Raw genomic sequence first — 13,266 nt, 5'->3', positions numbered from 1 at the left:
GGTTGAATGCATGGGAAGGCTAAGCATGTCATTGTCATGATAAACACCAGCACCAGAGCATCGTAAATACGTATATCTTCGAATCTCACTTCTGCCACCAGCTTTCACCCTTAAACAATCATCACATGGAAACAGAAGGACAAATATAACATGGCCAGCTTCATCTTCTTCACGCCTCGCCCCCTCCCCTCCTCTCTAGATCTGCACGGCCAAACAGCCCTAGTAACAGGCGCCAACCTCGGACTGGGCCTCGAAGCCGCCAAACAACTCGCCGACTGCAGGCTCTCCCGACTGATCCTAGGCGTGCGGAGTCCCCAGAAAGGCGAAGCGCGAGATAAGATCCTAGCGCAGAGTCCATCTTGTACTATTGAACTCTGGCAGCTGGATCAGGGGTCGTTTGAGAGTCTGAGGAGGTTTGGAGAGAAGGCAAGAGAGCTGAATAGGGATGCTTGCTTGGACGGCGGAGCAGGGAGGGAGCTGCACGGGGATAGTAATGGAAGGGGCGGTTATATCAGTGAGCAGGATCTTAAAGAGTGAGTGTTCCCTTTAACTGGATAGGGTATCCGATGCAGCTAACAAGACGTCGTAGTCCCTCGCAGTTTGTTTTGTCAGAGAAGGGGGCGCAAGTTCAGAAAAGGGTTTGAGACGAGACCCTGGAATTATTGAAGGGGGAAGTGTCGAATGCGGACTTGGAGCTTCGATTTCTTGAATGATGGGCTTTATTGCTTTTATTGGGTTGGCATCTTGCATTTCGGATCGCCAAATTGAAATGCAAAACTGCAGTGGTGCGCGTCACGTCCCCATCCATCCTGTGTCCCCTGTACACCACGCATCACTAGACCATGGCCAAGATAGGCGGTAAAGAGCCAGATAGTAGTCTTGCTTGTTAGACTTAGAAGGCAAGGAGAAAGGGGGAACTCTGTACACTGTACTCCATTGGTTGGCATTGTGTACATGTAGTACGATCGCCGTACCCCTGCGTCGCCTGTGGAACGTCACCAGCCGCTATGGTCTACCGACGTAGAATCGTAGATAGTCGAAGCAAGGATTTGTACCTGCAGAAGGCAATAGCTTGCTATAGTGTCGCACCGGTGTTACTCTGCCAGGAGGACAAAGCGCTGCTGGACGGCCAGATATAAACCCCAGTAGATCATCACTGGCCTCGTCGTTCTCCAAACCCTCAATCTACCGCACTGCAACCCGCCACCACAACTCTCATTACCTACCATTTTCATTTATCGCACTCCAATATCTGATTCAATTCAAGCCACCTGACTCTCAAAACAACCTCACGATGAAGCTTCTCGCCTCTGTCCTCGCCCTCGGGCTGTTCCTCGCCTCGACCACCGCCCAAGTGACCGTCAACTCCCCCTGCACGGGCGCCGGATACCAATGCATCCAAGGAAACCACGCGATTGCCTCCTGCGATGGTCGACAATGGAAGCTTGCTGCCGAGTGCGGGAATCAATGCTGTGCTTTCGTGGGTGGTGCGCAGGCCCCCAGCTGTGTTCGCTGCTAGGTTTTCAGAATCCGATATACGCAATCTTTGCAGACTTGAGCAATTGCTTTGGGACCGTTTGGAGAAAATCGTCCATGGGTGAATGTCAACAGCGTCTGGATTGGAAGCTCGGGGATGAAGGAAGCCAGTGAAGTCTCGATATCACATCGAGAGTTGGACGGAGGCAGCAAAAAGATCATGTTTTGATCCGCTTGTTTGTAATAAATTCTTGTTGAATGCATTGTTTGCCTTGAAGGACAGATGCCTGGGTAGCAAGACGCTGCACATCGTAAGGTTTACTTGAAGTTCCAGGATAACCCTGTATTGGCGAGGCGAGGCCGATGCAGCAAGAATAAGATCGCATACCACAACCCTATCTTCCTCGCCGAGGACGCCAGTGAAGCGAGAATACCGGGAGCCCATGGAAAACAAAATGATTGATCTGACTGATGATCTGTCTCCAAGTTCATTGTCCCAGGCTTGGGGTGGGTCCAGGTGGTTTTGTGGGTCCTATCCAGCCCTAAGTCTAACTCTACCCTCGAGTAGGTAGGGTCTGTCTGACAGTGCGACGGCGGCTGTCCTCGAGAAATTTATTCCAGCAAGGCTGCTGATACGGACATGTCCCACGCCCAGCAGTCTGCCCTATTGCGGACTGCCAGTCGCAGTGTCTGGGGTTTTAGGTATTGTGATTCATGGCTGAAAACTCCCCAATCGCTCAGCGTTATCAATCTGACTGCCGGAGATGACGCTGAGAAGTTCCTTCGCATAAGCCGCTGCCGTCGTCGCTGCATAGCCCTGCCATAGTTTGGTCTTGTGGGAATCAGAATAATCGCAGATTCCCCGAATAACAAGGCATGGGAACACATCGACGATACCAGCAGCCTCCATTTCAAAGCAGAGCACGTTAAGGTCGTTCCTTAGTTTCTCGCGGGTTCTCCCGTCTCTCATGACCTGGTTACCAGATGCAATGAGGCCGTAGTGTATGTATGGGGAGTGAGAGCTGCGAGGTTTCCGATCAATCAGGTTGGTAGAGTCGCAAGATTGGCAGGATGACCCCGGCTTCGCACCATGGTCGTAGTCACTCTTATAGAGAACATCATGCTCACTGCCAGGATGGGAAAACTTCGAACTCAAATGGGGATATCTGTCAAACATGCCGCTCAAATGGCGGGTTAGATCCGCCCCGTTGCGATAATGATCTGCTTTGAGTCGTGACATTGCTGTCAAGAGCACGTCGGGAGGTCGGTTCAGGGAGCCCGTACGGAGTACTTCTCCGTTTTTAATAGTTTTTCCAAAATCGTACTGAATGACTCCTCCATACGGTCCGTTGGGTTCTCCAACGACGACATCTCCCAATCGGATATCTTTTTCACCAGGAACTCCCCCGCCAATGCCTACCATCAAACCGAACCTGAGCCATCTGAATGTAGATCGCATGTTATTCGCCACCCTAGCTGCGGAGACCGTGCCCATAACACCTGATGGAAGGCACGCCATGACCACATTGTGCGCTCCCATGCGTCCCAGGGTATAATTGTTGAGATCGGAAGGGTCCTGTGGTAACGGCGAGTGTAGGTCATCTAGGAGTGCCTGTGCAGCGGCTAATTCTTCCGGGAGGGCACAAATCCATCCAACGGTATAGTCTTGATGTCTCGGACACGTATCAATGTTGCTTGTCAAACGCTCAGAGGAAGACCAAAAGGTGGAAGTCCTTGAAATGGCTAGGCTGTCCTGTGGAATGGACTCACTCTGCACTGGCGTGCTAAGCTCGGCAGACTTGATGGAATTGGGGATGGGCTGTCGCATTTGCCCCCAACGACTAAGATCCATAGTCTGAGCAACCTCGTCCAGCTTGTCGATTTGAATTGTGTTTCCAAACCCCTGGTCGAGTTCGTCCTCGAGGGGCTGCACGATCTCATCATAAATCAACATCTTCAGATCGTCTGAACTAAGCTCTTCGTCAGTTTCGTCGAACCCAATGTCCGGGTCCAGACATCTATCGACTGCCTGTCGGTAGTTGTCCGGAAAGTCAGCCTTGAACCGTTCATACACAGCAATCGCGATTGAGTATCTTGTATTGTCATCGACAGCTTCCCAGTCTTCGAACTCCATGCCAACCTGTTCCGCTAATGAATGAACGGACTGTATCAGGTATAGTTCCATGAGCAGTATTGCCAGCATGACAAGGTCCAGATAGGGGTGTGACGGTAGGTCATCAGGGTCTAGTTCATCGGTTTCACTGCTGGGCGCCTGCATGTACTTTTCACTTAACGCCGAGTGTATATATGGTTTAAGTGGGATTGTTGCGGAAGTGCCGAAAAAGAGGATATTGTCGGCGTTGAAGCTAGAGGGCCGCAACCACGGTGTCGCATGAAGATGTAGAACAGAGTAAGCGAGCAGGACTGACAGGACTCGCTTTACTTTCTCCGTCATACTAGCCGGGCGTTCCTTGATGATATCTGCGAGGGAGATCTGCGGGTCCGATTGACTGATTGGCCGTTCAATTCGAGAGGACTGGTCTTTCCAAAGCTTGCCGTCTTCAACCGCCAAGTTGAGGCGCATCATGGGCTTTGACTTCAGCTTCTCAAATTGGTCACATAGTCTAACAACGGCCAAGCGGCGACGCCGGCGATGTTGGCTTTTCTCGCTGTTGGTTTCCCGTACCGCAAACTTGACAGTCGCTTTCTTCGCAGACTGAAGGTCGGAGATCATGGCCTGGATTCGCGTTTCTTGCCAGATGTGGCAGGTCAGGTTGAGTGTAAGAAATACCTCGAATTCACGTTGATCATCCACTTGTTTTTGATGAGTCGACAGCCGCAGCCGAGCGGCGCAATCGTGATTATGCACGGCGGAACATGCTGTTGACGAGGCAAAAAGTGCCTCAAACACAGTGTTGGCGCACGTATACACCGATAACGGCTTTTTCCCTTTTTTTAATCGAGCTCGACGTTCCACTGCCACAGGCTCATCGCATTGCAGGGTCTGCAAAGTTGCAACACACCCGCGAAGTATAAGTACCATCTCGGCTCTTCGCTCGTGACAGCTAAAATCCAGGCACTGCTGTGTCCAAGCCAGCTTTTTTCCGTTGTCTGCAGCTGCACTCCAATAGTATACCAACGTTGCTAAGCGCCGGAATGGGTTCGAGGACGGAAGTTCAGACTCGTATTCAGGTAAAACCGAATGGCGAAAGAACGTTGTCAACTTCTTCAGTAGCAGATGAAAAAGAGAATCGAGGTCACTGGGGCGGGATCGACCGTGACCGAGCGGCGAGAGACAATCGATCAAGATAACACCGTACGCATTGATATGCCCGAAGAACTTGCCCAGGTCACTGTCCTTCTCGGCATCTTGCAGGTCGTCCGCGACTTGGCGGAAGATCGTGAGGGAACTCAGCAAAAGATCGACCTGTCCGAGCCCAGCCATCGCGTCAGCACAAGGCGAGCAATAACTCCGTACGTACCAAAGTTCACAATCCAGGGGAGTCTCACCTGAGTCGCCATCTGGTCGTCGATAAGGTTGCGTGTCAGATCATCTGCCTATGGCAAGGATGGCCTCCGCAAGGAGCAGGTCCATCTCGATATTTTCTCATGAATGGGGAGAGGAGGGAGGACAGGGTCAAATGGACGAGGTGCGAGGCTGTGCGGGGCAGTCGCGCTTGAGGCTCAGCCTCAGCCTCGCACGATCTCTCGAGTCTCCAACTCCAACGGCACCTTGCTACTCCCACAGCATCATCACCATCATGCCTTTTGTCGCTTTAAGGAAGTCTGAGCCATGGAGACTGTCTGGCACGATGGGTCAATATCCGAGTGCGCGAAACTCTGTCTTCAGTCATTCAATCAATGCCTTGCGCAATTCCACCTTCTTTCCCCAAAACAGCAGTCCGCGGTTGACGATCAATCGGGGAGGTTCTCGATATGGTTGTCCAACATCGGTGTCTTCGCTCCTACTCGGGGATCGCTTGACTATCGCCTGCGTGAAGCGCCCGACATACAGCGCCTTGTCCGCCGGCTCCTACGGACGCTGAACGACCAAATACAGCAATGTGAGAATTGACGTCCATGGCCCCTTGTGTGTTCTCAATTAAGCGCCCCTACTGATGGACGCTGAGCAGATATAACACGATTAGGATCCAACCGCCTGGTACAAGAGTCAACCAACGAGATTCCGGCCTCCGAGTCTGAATTCCTGGATTCACTTGTTAGCGGAATGGCCGAGGAAATCACCTTGATGCATCAGCTTTCCAACACGATTCGCAAAGCAAGCAGAGATGGTCAAAATGAGAAGGCGGCAACCGCGTTCCGAATCCTGGATGAAGAAGGTAATGATATCGGACAGTCTTTCATGGATCTTTTCGCGCTTGGGATTATCCAGCGCAGATTTCCAGGTTCCGACCAGGCGCTTCAGAAGAGACTCGCTGCAGCAATGTTAGTTCGTCGAAAACGCATCCTCTATCGTCGGTCACGGTACTTGAAAGCCCCATCCAAAACATCTTCTGCGCCCGACAAACTTGTCCCATTTTCGAGGACAATACAGACTATTGTCGAAGTACCAGCCTTAGTACCCGTTGCACAGACGTCGGAACCAATCATCAAGGCACGAAGCATTGCTAGCTCTCGCGCAGTGACTGCCACCACGCTAAACATTGAGCTTTGGAAAAGAGCGTCTGCCCCGTCAGTCATTAGCAGAGCGAAAACAATACACTGGGCCGGCAGTGAACAGTTTGACTTTCCCCCTCCGCCCCTAGGACCAATACAACGGAGGCTGAAAGCTGTTAAACAACGACACATGGTTGAATACGATGCGCTCATCAATTCTTTACCAAGCTCCGAGCAATCGCACAGAAACGCCCTATTTCAGGAGGAACTTGAGAAAAAAATGGAGAGCGAGAGGATAGCTTGCAACAATGGAAGTATGGAAATTATTTGTCCCTATTGTTGCTGCTCTTTATCGAGTTCAATCGTCACCAACAAGCAGAAATGGATGTAAGTCGGTCCATATTTACGCGGGACTTTATAGACCTGGCTACAGCTTTATAACATACGAGATTCTGACACTGACCCGCAGTGAACATGTCAAATATGACCTCGATCCATACGTGTGTCTCTTCGATAACTGTGCCTCGCCCAGTGATCTGTACAACCACAGTGAGGATTGGTTAAAGCACATGCGTCAACACCGTGTGCGATGGCGTTGTACGGCAAAATCGCACGGCGTATTGAGATTTCAGACCAAAGAAGAATACGAAGAACATATGACGACTAAGCACAAAAGCACCAAGTCACAGCTGGCCATACTCGCGGAGAGAAGCAGCCGATCATCTGGGCCTCTCTTCGAATCCTGCCCATTATGTGGAAAGTCGGGGGACCCTGGCCTCGAGGAACATGTTGCAAGTCATCTGAGGTACTTGGCATTGAAGTCACTTCCTTTCCCCGAGGATGAAGGATATGATAATGGTTCTGAAGATCTAAAAAGTGAATTCCAGTCTTCAGGCGCTCGGACTCGCAGCACTATGCTTGAAGACGGCGATCTCTTGATGTTATCTCCAGAAGATACTCACATGGATGACGTTTTCAAGTCAGAGCACTCAACTTCATATCCTCTTCCGCCCGGGTCTAAAGCTGGTCTCGCGCAAGAATCTGACCAACAAACCGACCCAGGAAGCGAACCAGAGACAAAACTTGAACTTGAGCAGTGGGATCCTGACTTTTCAGACGATCTTCTTTACGACGGATGGTTGAAACTCTCATACAGGCAAAGAGCAAGACGCGAGAAGATGTTGACTAAGAGGGGTCTTCCAATACCTGGCCGCGACTTTCCCCTTGAGCCTGCAGAGGAAGAAGAGCCTGGGATATCAGCACCATCTCCATTCGACGATGAAACAGCTGCTGAACTGTTCAAGGGCTCAATCGAAAACAGGGCCGACCGTGCCAAGTTGGCTGAGACCCTCTTCTCTCATCCACGGTCGAATGCGTCTAAGCAATCTTATCGCCCACCGCCACCCATCCTACCGGTTAACCTTGGGGTGATGGGTTATTCCACTACGACACCAAACTCTTCTGGGTGGGAGTTCATGGATCATGCTCGTAGTACTGATTATGATCCGACATCGGACCCTATCCTCGCGACTCTTCAAGCCGGCATGCTCCCTCGAAATGTAGAGCCAGAGCTGCCACCAAGTAAAAGCTCGGACGGCCCGTCGGTGGATGTGAATAGGGCTGACAGAGGGCTCATTGAATCCACAACAACATCTCTGTACCCGATCTCTGAGGATTCCTTTGACGGCTCGGAGGTTGATATGGTTTCTTACGGTTCTGAACGGCCAGAGCAGTGTCCAATTGTCACTTGCAATTACCACGCCAGAGGCTTTGCACGAAAGTATGACAAACGGCGACATCTGTTGACTCACTATGGAGGGAGCATGATGTGCGGTTTCTGCCCAGATTCTGTCCCTGATGTGTCTAAGAGCTTCGATCGCGCAGATGTGTTCAAGCGTCATTTGGTCGCCAAACATGGAGCTTTCCAGGAAGTATCAGTTGTGAGCCAACATCACACAGCAGTAGTCAGTTGCTCCAATTGCTCGGACGACTTCATCACTGTCCAGGAGTTCTATAAACATCTCGACGAATGTACGATTCGTGCAATTCTGCAAACTAATCAGACAGCGACCATGTCCTCAGATCAATCGAAGAAAGATACCGCAGAGGCAATCATTCAGGAACAACCGCCAGGTGCCCAGCCTTCGCATGATCACCGTGTCGTGGTCACAAAGCCCCCTTCTGATTATCACCAAATATACAACACCATTGATCAGCAGCATCCCTTAGAGGGAACTAATGTAGGAAACGTAACAGCAGCGGAGTCACCTGTACCACGTCGGGTACACTTTGAAGAAGGCTCCGGTTCCTCCTCTATCAATAATGCTTACACAACTCGTATGGATTCCGGACAAGAAGCACAAGTCCGCAGCATGCTTTGTCGTGGATGCGGCAGCGAGTGGACGTCCAGTCGACCTTTGGCATTTGGCTGTCCGAATTGCCTTCACCCTGACATTACACAGGTATTATGCATTATTCATCTTTTCCTTCTCGAGGGGCTAACTAGCGCAGGTCATGGGTCCTTACGAGTCAGGAGCTCAAGTGCGCGCTATTCCAGGCTCAGGTCATGGAACTTTTGATCCCCCCGCAGATTACTGGCAATCTATGCCCGCCACGGACAGGGGTTCTCACGCTGGATCTGCAAAAGAAGCTTTCAATTCTTATGCTAACGCCCGAGATGCCACACTGAGCACTGATGTTCTATTAACTCAATACCGAGACGTATTTCTGGATATGCACTCTGATCTTCCAGAGAATGAGCGGCTTGAATTATGGAAACAGTGGCTTTCTCGATTCCTGCCTGCAGGCTCAGATAGGCCGCCTGATGACAGCAACGCCTATTACCACCAATCTCGTTCAACTGAGTCACAACCGCCACAGCTACCTAGTATCGATCCTTTAACTGCTTTTTCTAACTACAAACCAACAGCCGAGCACGCTCCAATGGCGAATTTCCCTGAAGTACACAGTGCCCCTATCGACCTCCTCACCGAGTATGAAGGGAGGGATTTCGGGAGAGCACAGAGTGTCCCTCTCCTGCTTTCTAATTTCGGCGAAAATGGAGTGGCAGATGCTGGCTCACTGAGCATAATAGGCCAGGAGACCTTTGTCACTGACGCTATAACCGTCGACCGTGCCAATATGGTGGCTGGCTCAGAGAGCGAAGCTAGAGATCAGCGGCTCAAGCGCCCATGGTTCGATCCTGGACTCACCGAGCATGATCACGCGGTAGCCAAATCCCCTCGAACCCATATGAATGAGTTCGCAAGGCCCTCTTGGTTCAATTCGGATTCTTCATGGGGGTATCCTAGTGCAGGCTCCAATGCTTCGCACCAAGAATGCACCCCGTATACACAGATGCCGACCCGATCGAATGCGCCTCCTCCTGAGAACCCAGAGTGGGATAATTTGGGAATAGTATCTAACCGAGGTCATTACTATGATCCGGGTGATTTCCAGTTCCAAAGGGACATGCCAACCGATCAATATCAGGACCCTATCTGGCAACCGCGCAACGGTCTCGAAAACACAAATGCCTTGTCGGATGTCGAGATGCCAAGTATTCTCCCTACACCAGAAAGCACGGCGTGGGGTGCTCCCGGGACAGGGTCTCAACGAACCAATTACCATCTGAATAGTCTTTACTATCACAATAAAGCTATGCAATTCGACGTATTCCAGGCAAACCATAAGGCGCGCGAACGATAGGCCTGCTACGCCTGCCGTGAGCGGAAAGTAAAATGCAACCGCAACTTGCCATGCGACACGTGCGTTGGGCGCGGCCATGCGGAGCTCTGCTCGTACTCCCCTGCAGGCGCCGACATAGATGCCGGCAGCAGTCAGTGGCCCTAGCTTGGAGCGGTCCAGCCCAGTTACCAATCTACAAGCGCAAGCCAAAGCGATGATTCAAGCAGAACACAAGTCACCCCAACTAAAAACCTGCTACCCCTGCCATTTGCGGAAAGGGAAATGCGACGGCAACTTGCCATGCTTCAGTTGCTTTAAGCGCGACCATGCGATGCTCTGCTCGTATGACCGGCCGTGGAAGAGACGCGTTGGGGTGGGCATGAATACGGGATATTTGGATAGTACCATACCGGTACCAGAGAGAACGATGCGAGATTCTCGAGCTGCACTATCACTTCCGCATACGGAGAACTCGCAAACCATAGAGCCTGTGCCAATACCTCGATCCGCATTTCCTCCTCCGCCAACTGGCCACCAATTCCAAGGACTGTGCCAAGCGACATGTTCCCAAGCGATATGTTCCCAAGCGATCAGTTCCACGGCGATATGCCCCAATTTCCCAACGAAGAACTACCCACCAGCCTCGGAAACCCGAGTACCATATCAGAGAGGACGATGCAGGATTCTCGAAATGCGCCGTTACTTCCGCAAACGGACCTAGGAACTCGCGAGCCAGTGCGGTTAGTCCAATCCTCATTTCCTCATCCGCCAACCGATTTCCAGCCGCTTCCAGTCTATGAGCAAACTACCCACCCGCAGCCGCGCCAATCCCCAACCGAAGAGTATTCCCCTCGATTAGATTCGCGCCGTCTCAACTTCAAAGACGACTTGTTCCCTTCGCGCAGTGCATCTAGCCCCGGGGAATCTTGATCCTTGTGGCTTCCATCCCATATCAATTGGAACAGTTAACATCGTTCAGTCGGAGGGCTCATGGGTCCTCGGCCATAGCCAGGGTGACCTGCCGATACCTATCTGGAGGTTCTCGGAAAGTCCCCATGGAGCTTTCATGAGCGCATGAAGCTTCAGACTAAACCACAGGTAAAGAAGCGTCCACCTAGGCGAATGGTTGACGGCAACTCAAAACCCCTCTCCGCGGACCTGCAGCAGTCCGCCAAGGCAATGCATTGAATCCTGAAGCCGTTGACGGCAGTGGTGGCGCCTGCCATCTGAGGAAAAGTTGATAGAGAGCCACGTCTCGGGCAACGGAGAATGGAAGACATGGAGGTTCAGCTCTATCCGCTGCTGCAACATATCTCTTTTTGCGTCCGGTCTACATCTGCATGTTTGTGGTCGAGACCTGGGCGAGGGCGTCTAGCCTACGGAGTAGTCTTACTCAGATATGCCGCCTACCCGAAGGCTTGCCCTTGGCTTAGCCTATTATTTGGCTTCTTGTTGACAGGTTGTGGTCCTGCATGAGCTCAATATTCATCTCTGGCAGCCTATACATGCGCGGTAGAGGCTCCAAGAGGCCCGATCTGCGGTTAAAGACCTCCCTTTTTTGCTAAAGAACTTGAGTCTAGAACTATGATTATGGGGCTCAGCTTTTGTATTGAGTTTCAAGTCTACTCTTGTCTGACAAGCCCTAAGAATATGTAGTAAGAATACACCATGACCTCCGGATCAGAATGAACTGCTCAGCTAAACCTTGACCACAAGCTTAGTCGCACTAACCCCATCCTTGATGATATCCAGCGCCGCGTTCAATCCTTCCAGCCCGCCTTCGACGAGCTGTACCTGTGGGCTAGGAACCACCGTCCCATTCTCAAGGCCAGGCTTCAGCCAGCCATGGAAGACCTGGTTCTTGTGCTGTTCTCGTGCGGCTGGCTCCATTGGCGGCAAGACAAACTTGACCTCAACGCCCTCCATGGAAGGAGCATCCGGCAACAACGGCGGTGCATGCCCAACCTTCCCCAGCTTATCCCCTTTCGTTTCTTTGAGTACATCGAGTACGGACTGGAGCGAGTTCCAGGCAAAGGTTTGTGCGTCGGTCAATGTCACCCCATCCTCCTTGACTGCATCCACAATCTGAGAAACGACGTCCGCGTTGTGGTAATCGAATGTCCGATGAGCTCCTAGCGACTTGAGATATTCGTGGTTCTTCGCGCTAGCAGTCGTATAAACAACAAGGCCCATCTGTCTCGCAAACTGAATCGCCATCGTGCCCACACTACTCGCACCACCCCAAAGCAAGACCGCCCTCTTGTCCTCGGTTGTAAACCTTGCATCCAACGGGATACCAATAGTCGTAAACCCCGAAAGCGCTGCTAAACTCGCAAGCGGAAACACCGCGGCATCCTCAAAACTCAGACTCTCCGGCAACGGGATAACCCCATTCCAGCCCGCAAGGACAAATTCCTGAAACGCACCGTACTGCATCTTCCCCGTGTAGAACGAGGACGCCATTGCCGTGACGCGGGATCCTGGCTGTGGCGCGGAGTCTGGGACATCGGGGCCCGTTGAGACGACGATGCCGGATACATCGGACCCGATTACGGCGGGGTAGCTGGGGATCGGAGGGAAGCCTTTGTCGCGCTGGGCGGTGTCGACGGGGTTGATTGCGAGGGCTTTTACCTGGATGAGGAGTTCGCCTGGGCCTGGGGTTGGTGTTGGCACGGGTGACATTGTGAAGCGGGTGGTTTTGGCTTGCAGGAGGGCTGCGCGGTGGGTTGTCATGATGGTAATGATATAATGATATAATGATGATAATGATGCTTCTAGGAGCTTTTCGATGATGATTGTGTGATGATTGCAGAGAGAAGCAGAGGACATTTGTTATATTGTATGGATCCGATACAGAAGGCACGACCGGGCTTTAGCTGATAACTCCGAGCGGATTTAAGATCCAGCATACCTCCGACCCCACGGAATTTGTTTGCGAGGTCAATTCTGAAATCCAGCAATGGAGAGATACGGCCTCCTTTACAGAGAGTTATCAATCCCTAGAGGCCATGACCAATGTCAACCCCTCTGTAGTCTGTATAGGCCGCCCCGGGTTTCCGAAACCCCGTAGGGAAGAAATGTCCACTTCCCTCTGACAGATAGACATGGTAGCAGTCCAGGGGCTTTTGGAATTAGCCGAGTTCGATCTGTGCTCGGTCTATATTCCAAGCAGAGGGCGAGGGCGAGGGCGAGAAACGGAGCCCTAAGTACAGCTAGCAGGAGGATTGCCAATGTGAACTCTTTCTCGACTCCCTGTGTATAGGATTATAGAAGCAAACAAGTCCGGCTCGGCCAGGATTATTTTCAGTTTCTACTGTTCAGGAACAATTTAGTGGCAACAAGGCCAGGGTGTGCCCATGTTTTAGCCCAGGGCTGTTGCGTAGGGAGCCGATGATATGTGTGTATCTCGACGTCTCGATTTGGCGATTGCGGGCATCCGCCCAAGCTACGGTAATCTACCAAGTCCATATGGAGGATGAGGATGTA

The 13,266-nt window shown here is 51.7% G+C and overlaps 3 protein-coding genes across 3 annotated transcripts; 1 reads left to right on the top strand and 2 right to left on the bottom strand.

Annotated features, from left to right (window-relative positions):
• Nucleotides 1-2,188: 2,188 nt before the first annotated feature.
• Nucleotides 2,189-4,921, bottom strand: DSM5745_06138 (uncharacterized protein; the record flags this gene model as incomplete). The annotated part of the gene is made up of 1 exon (XM_026748154.1): nt 2,189-4,921. One exon carries the CDS (start codon nt 4,919-4,921, stop codon nt 2,189-2,191), a length of 2,733 nt encoding a protein of 910 aa, XP_026603986.1.
• A 783-nt stretch (nt 4,922-5,704) lies between these two features.
• Nucleotides 5,705-9,801, top strand: DSM5745_06137 (uncharacterized protein; the record flags this gene model as incomplete). Its single annotated transcript, XM_026748153.1, has 3 exons — nt 5,705-6,480; nt 6,563-8,555; nt 8,605-9,801. 3 exons carry the CDS (start codon nt 5,705-5,707, stop codon nt 9,799-9,801), a joined length of 3,966 nt encoding a protein of 1,321 aa, XP_026603985.1.
• A 1,677-nt stretch (nt 9,802-11,478) lies between these two features.
• On the bottom strand, nt 11,479-12,513 carry DSM5745_06136 (zinc-binding alcohol dehydrogenase family protein; the record flags this gene model as incomplete). Its single annotated transcript, XM_026748152.1, has 1 exon — nt 11,479-12,513. One exon carries the CDS (start codon nt 12,511-12,513, stop codon nt 11,479-11,481), a length of 1,035 nt encoding a protein of 344 aa, XP_026603984.1.
• Between the last annotated feature and the right edge of the window lie 753 nt (nt 12,514-13,266).

Source organism: Aspergillus mulundensis (assembly GCF_003369625.1).
Source record: "Aspergillus mulundensis strain DSM 5745 chromosome Unknown scaffold_5, whole genome shotgun sequence".
Classification (NCBI taxonomy): Eukaryota; Fungi; Ascomycota; class Eurotiomycetes; order Eurotiales; family Aspergillaceae; genus Aspergillus; species Aspergillus mulundensis.
The sequence above is the reverse complement of the archived record's forward strand: the minus strand, read 5'-3'. Positions and strand labels throughout refer to the sequence as shown.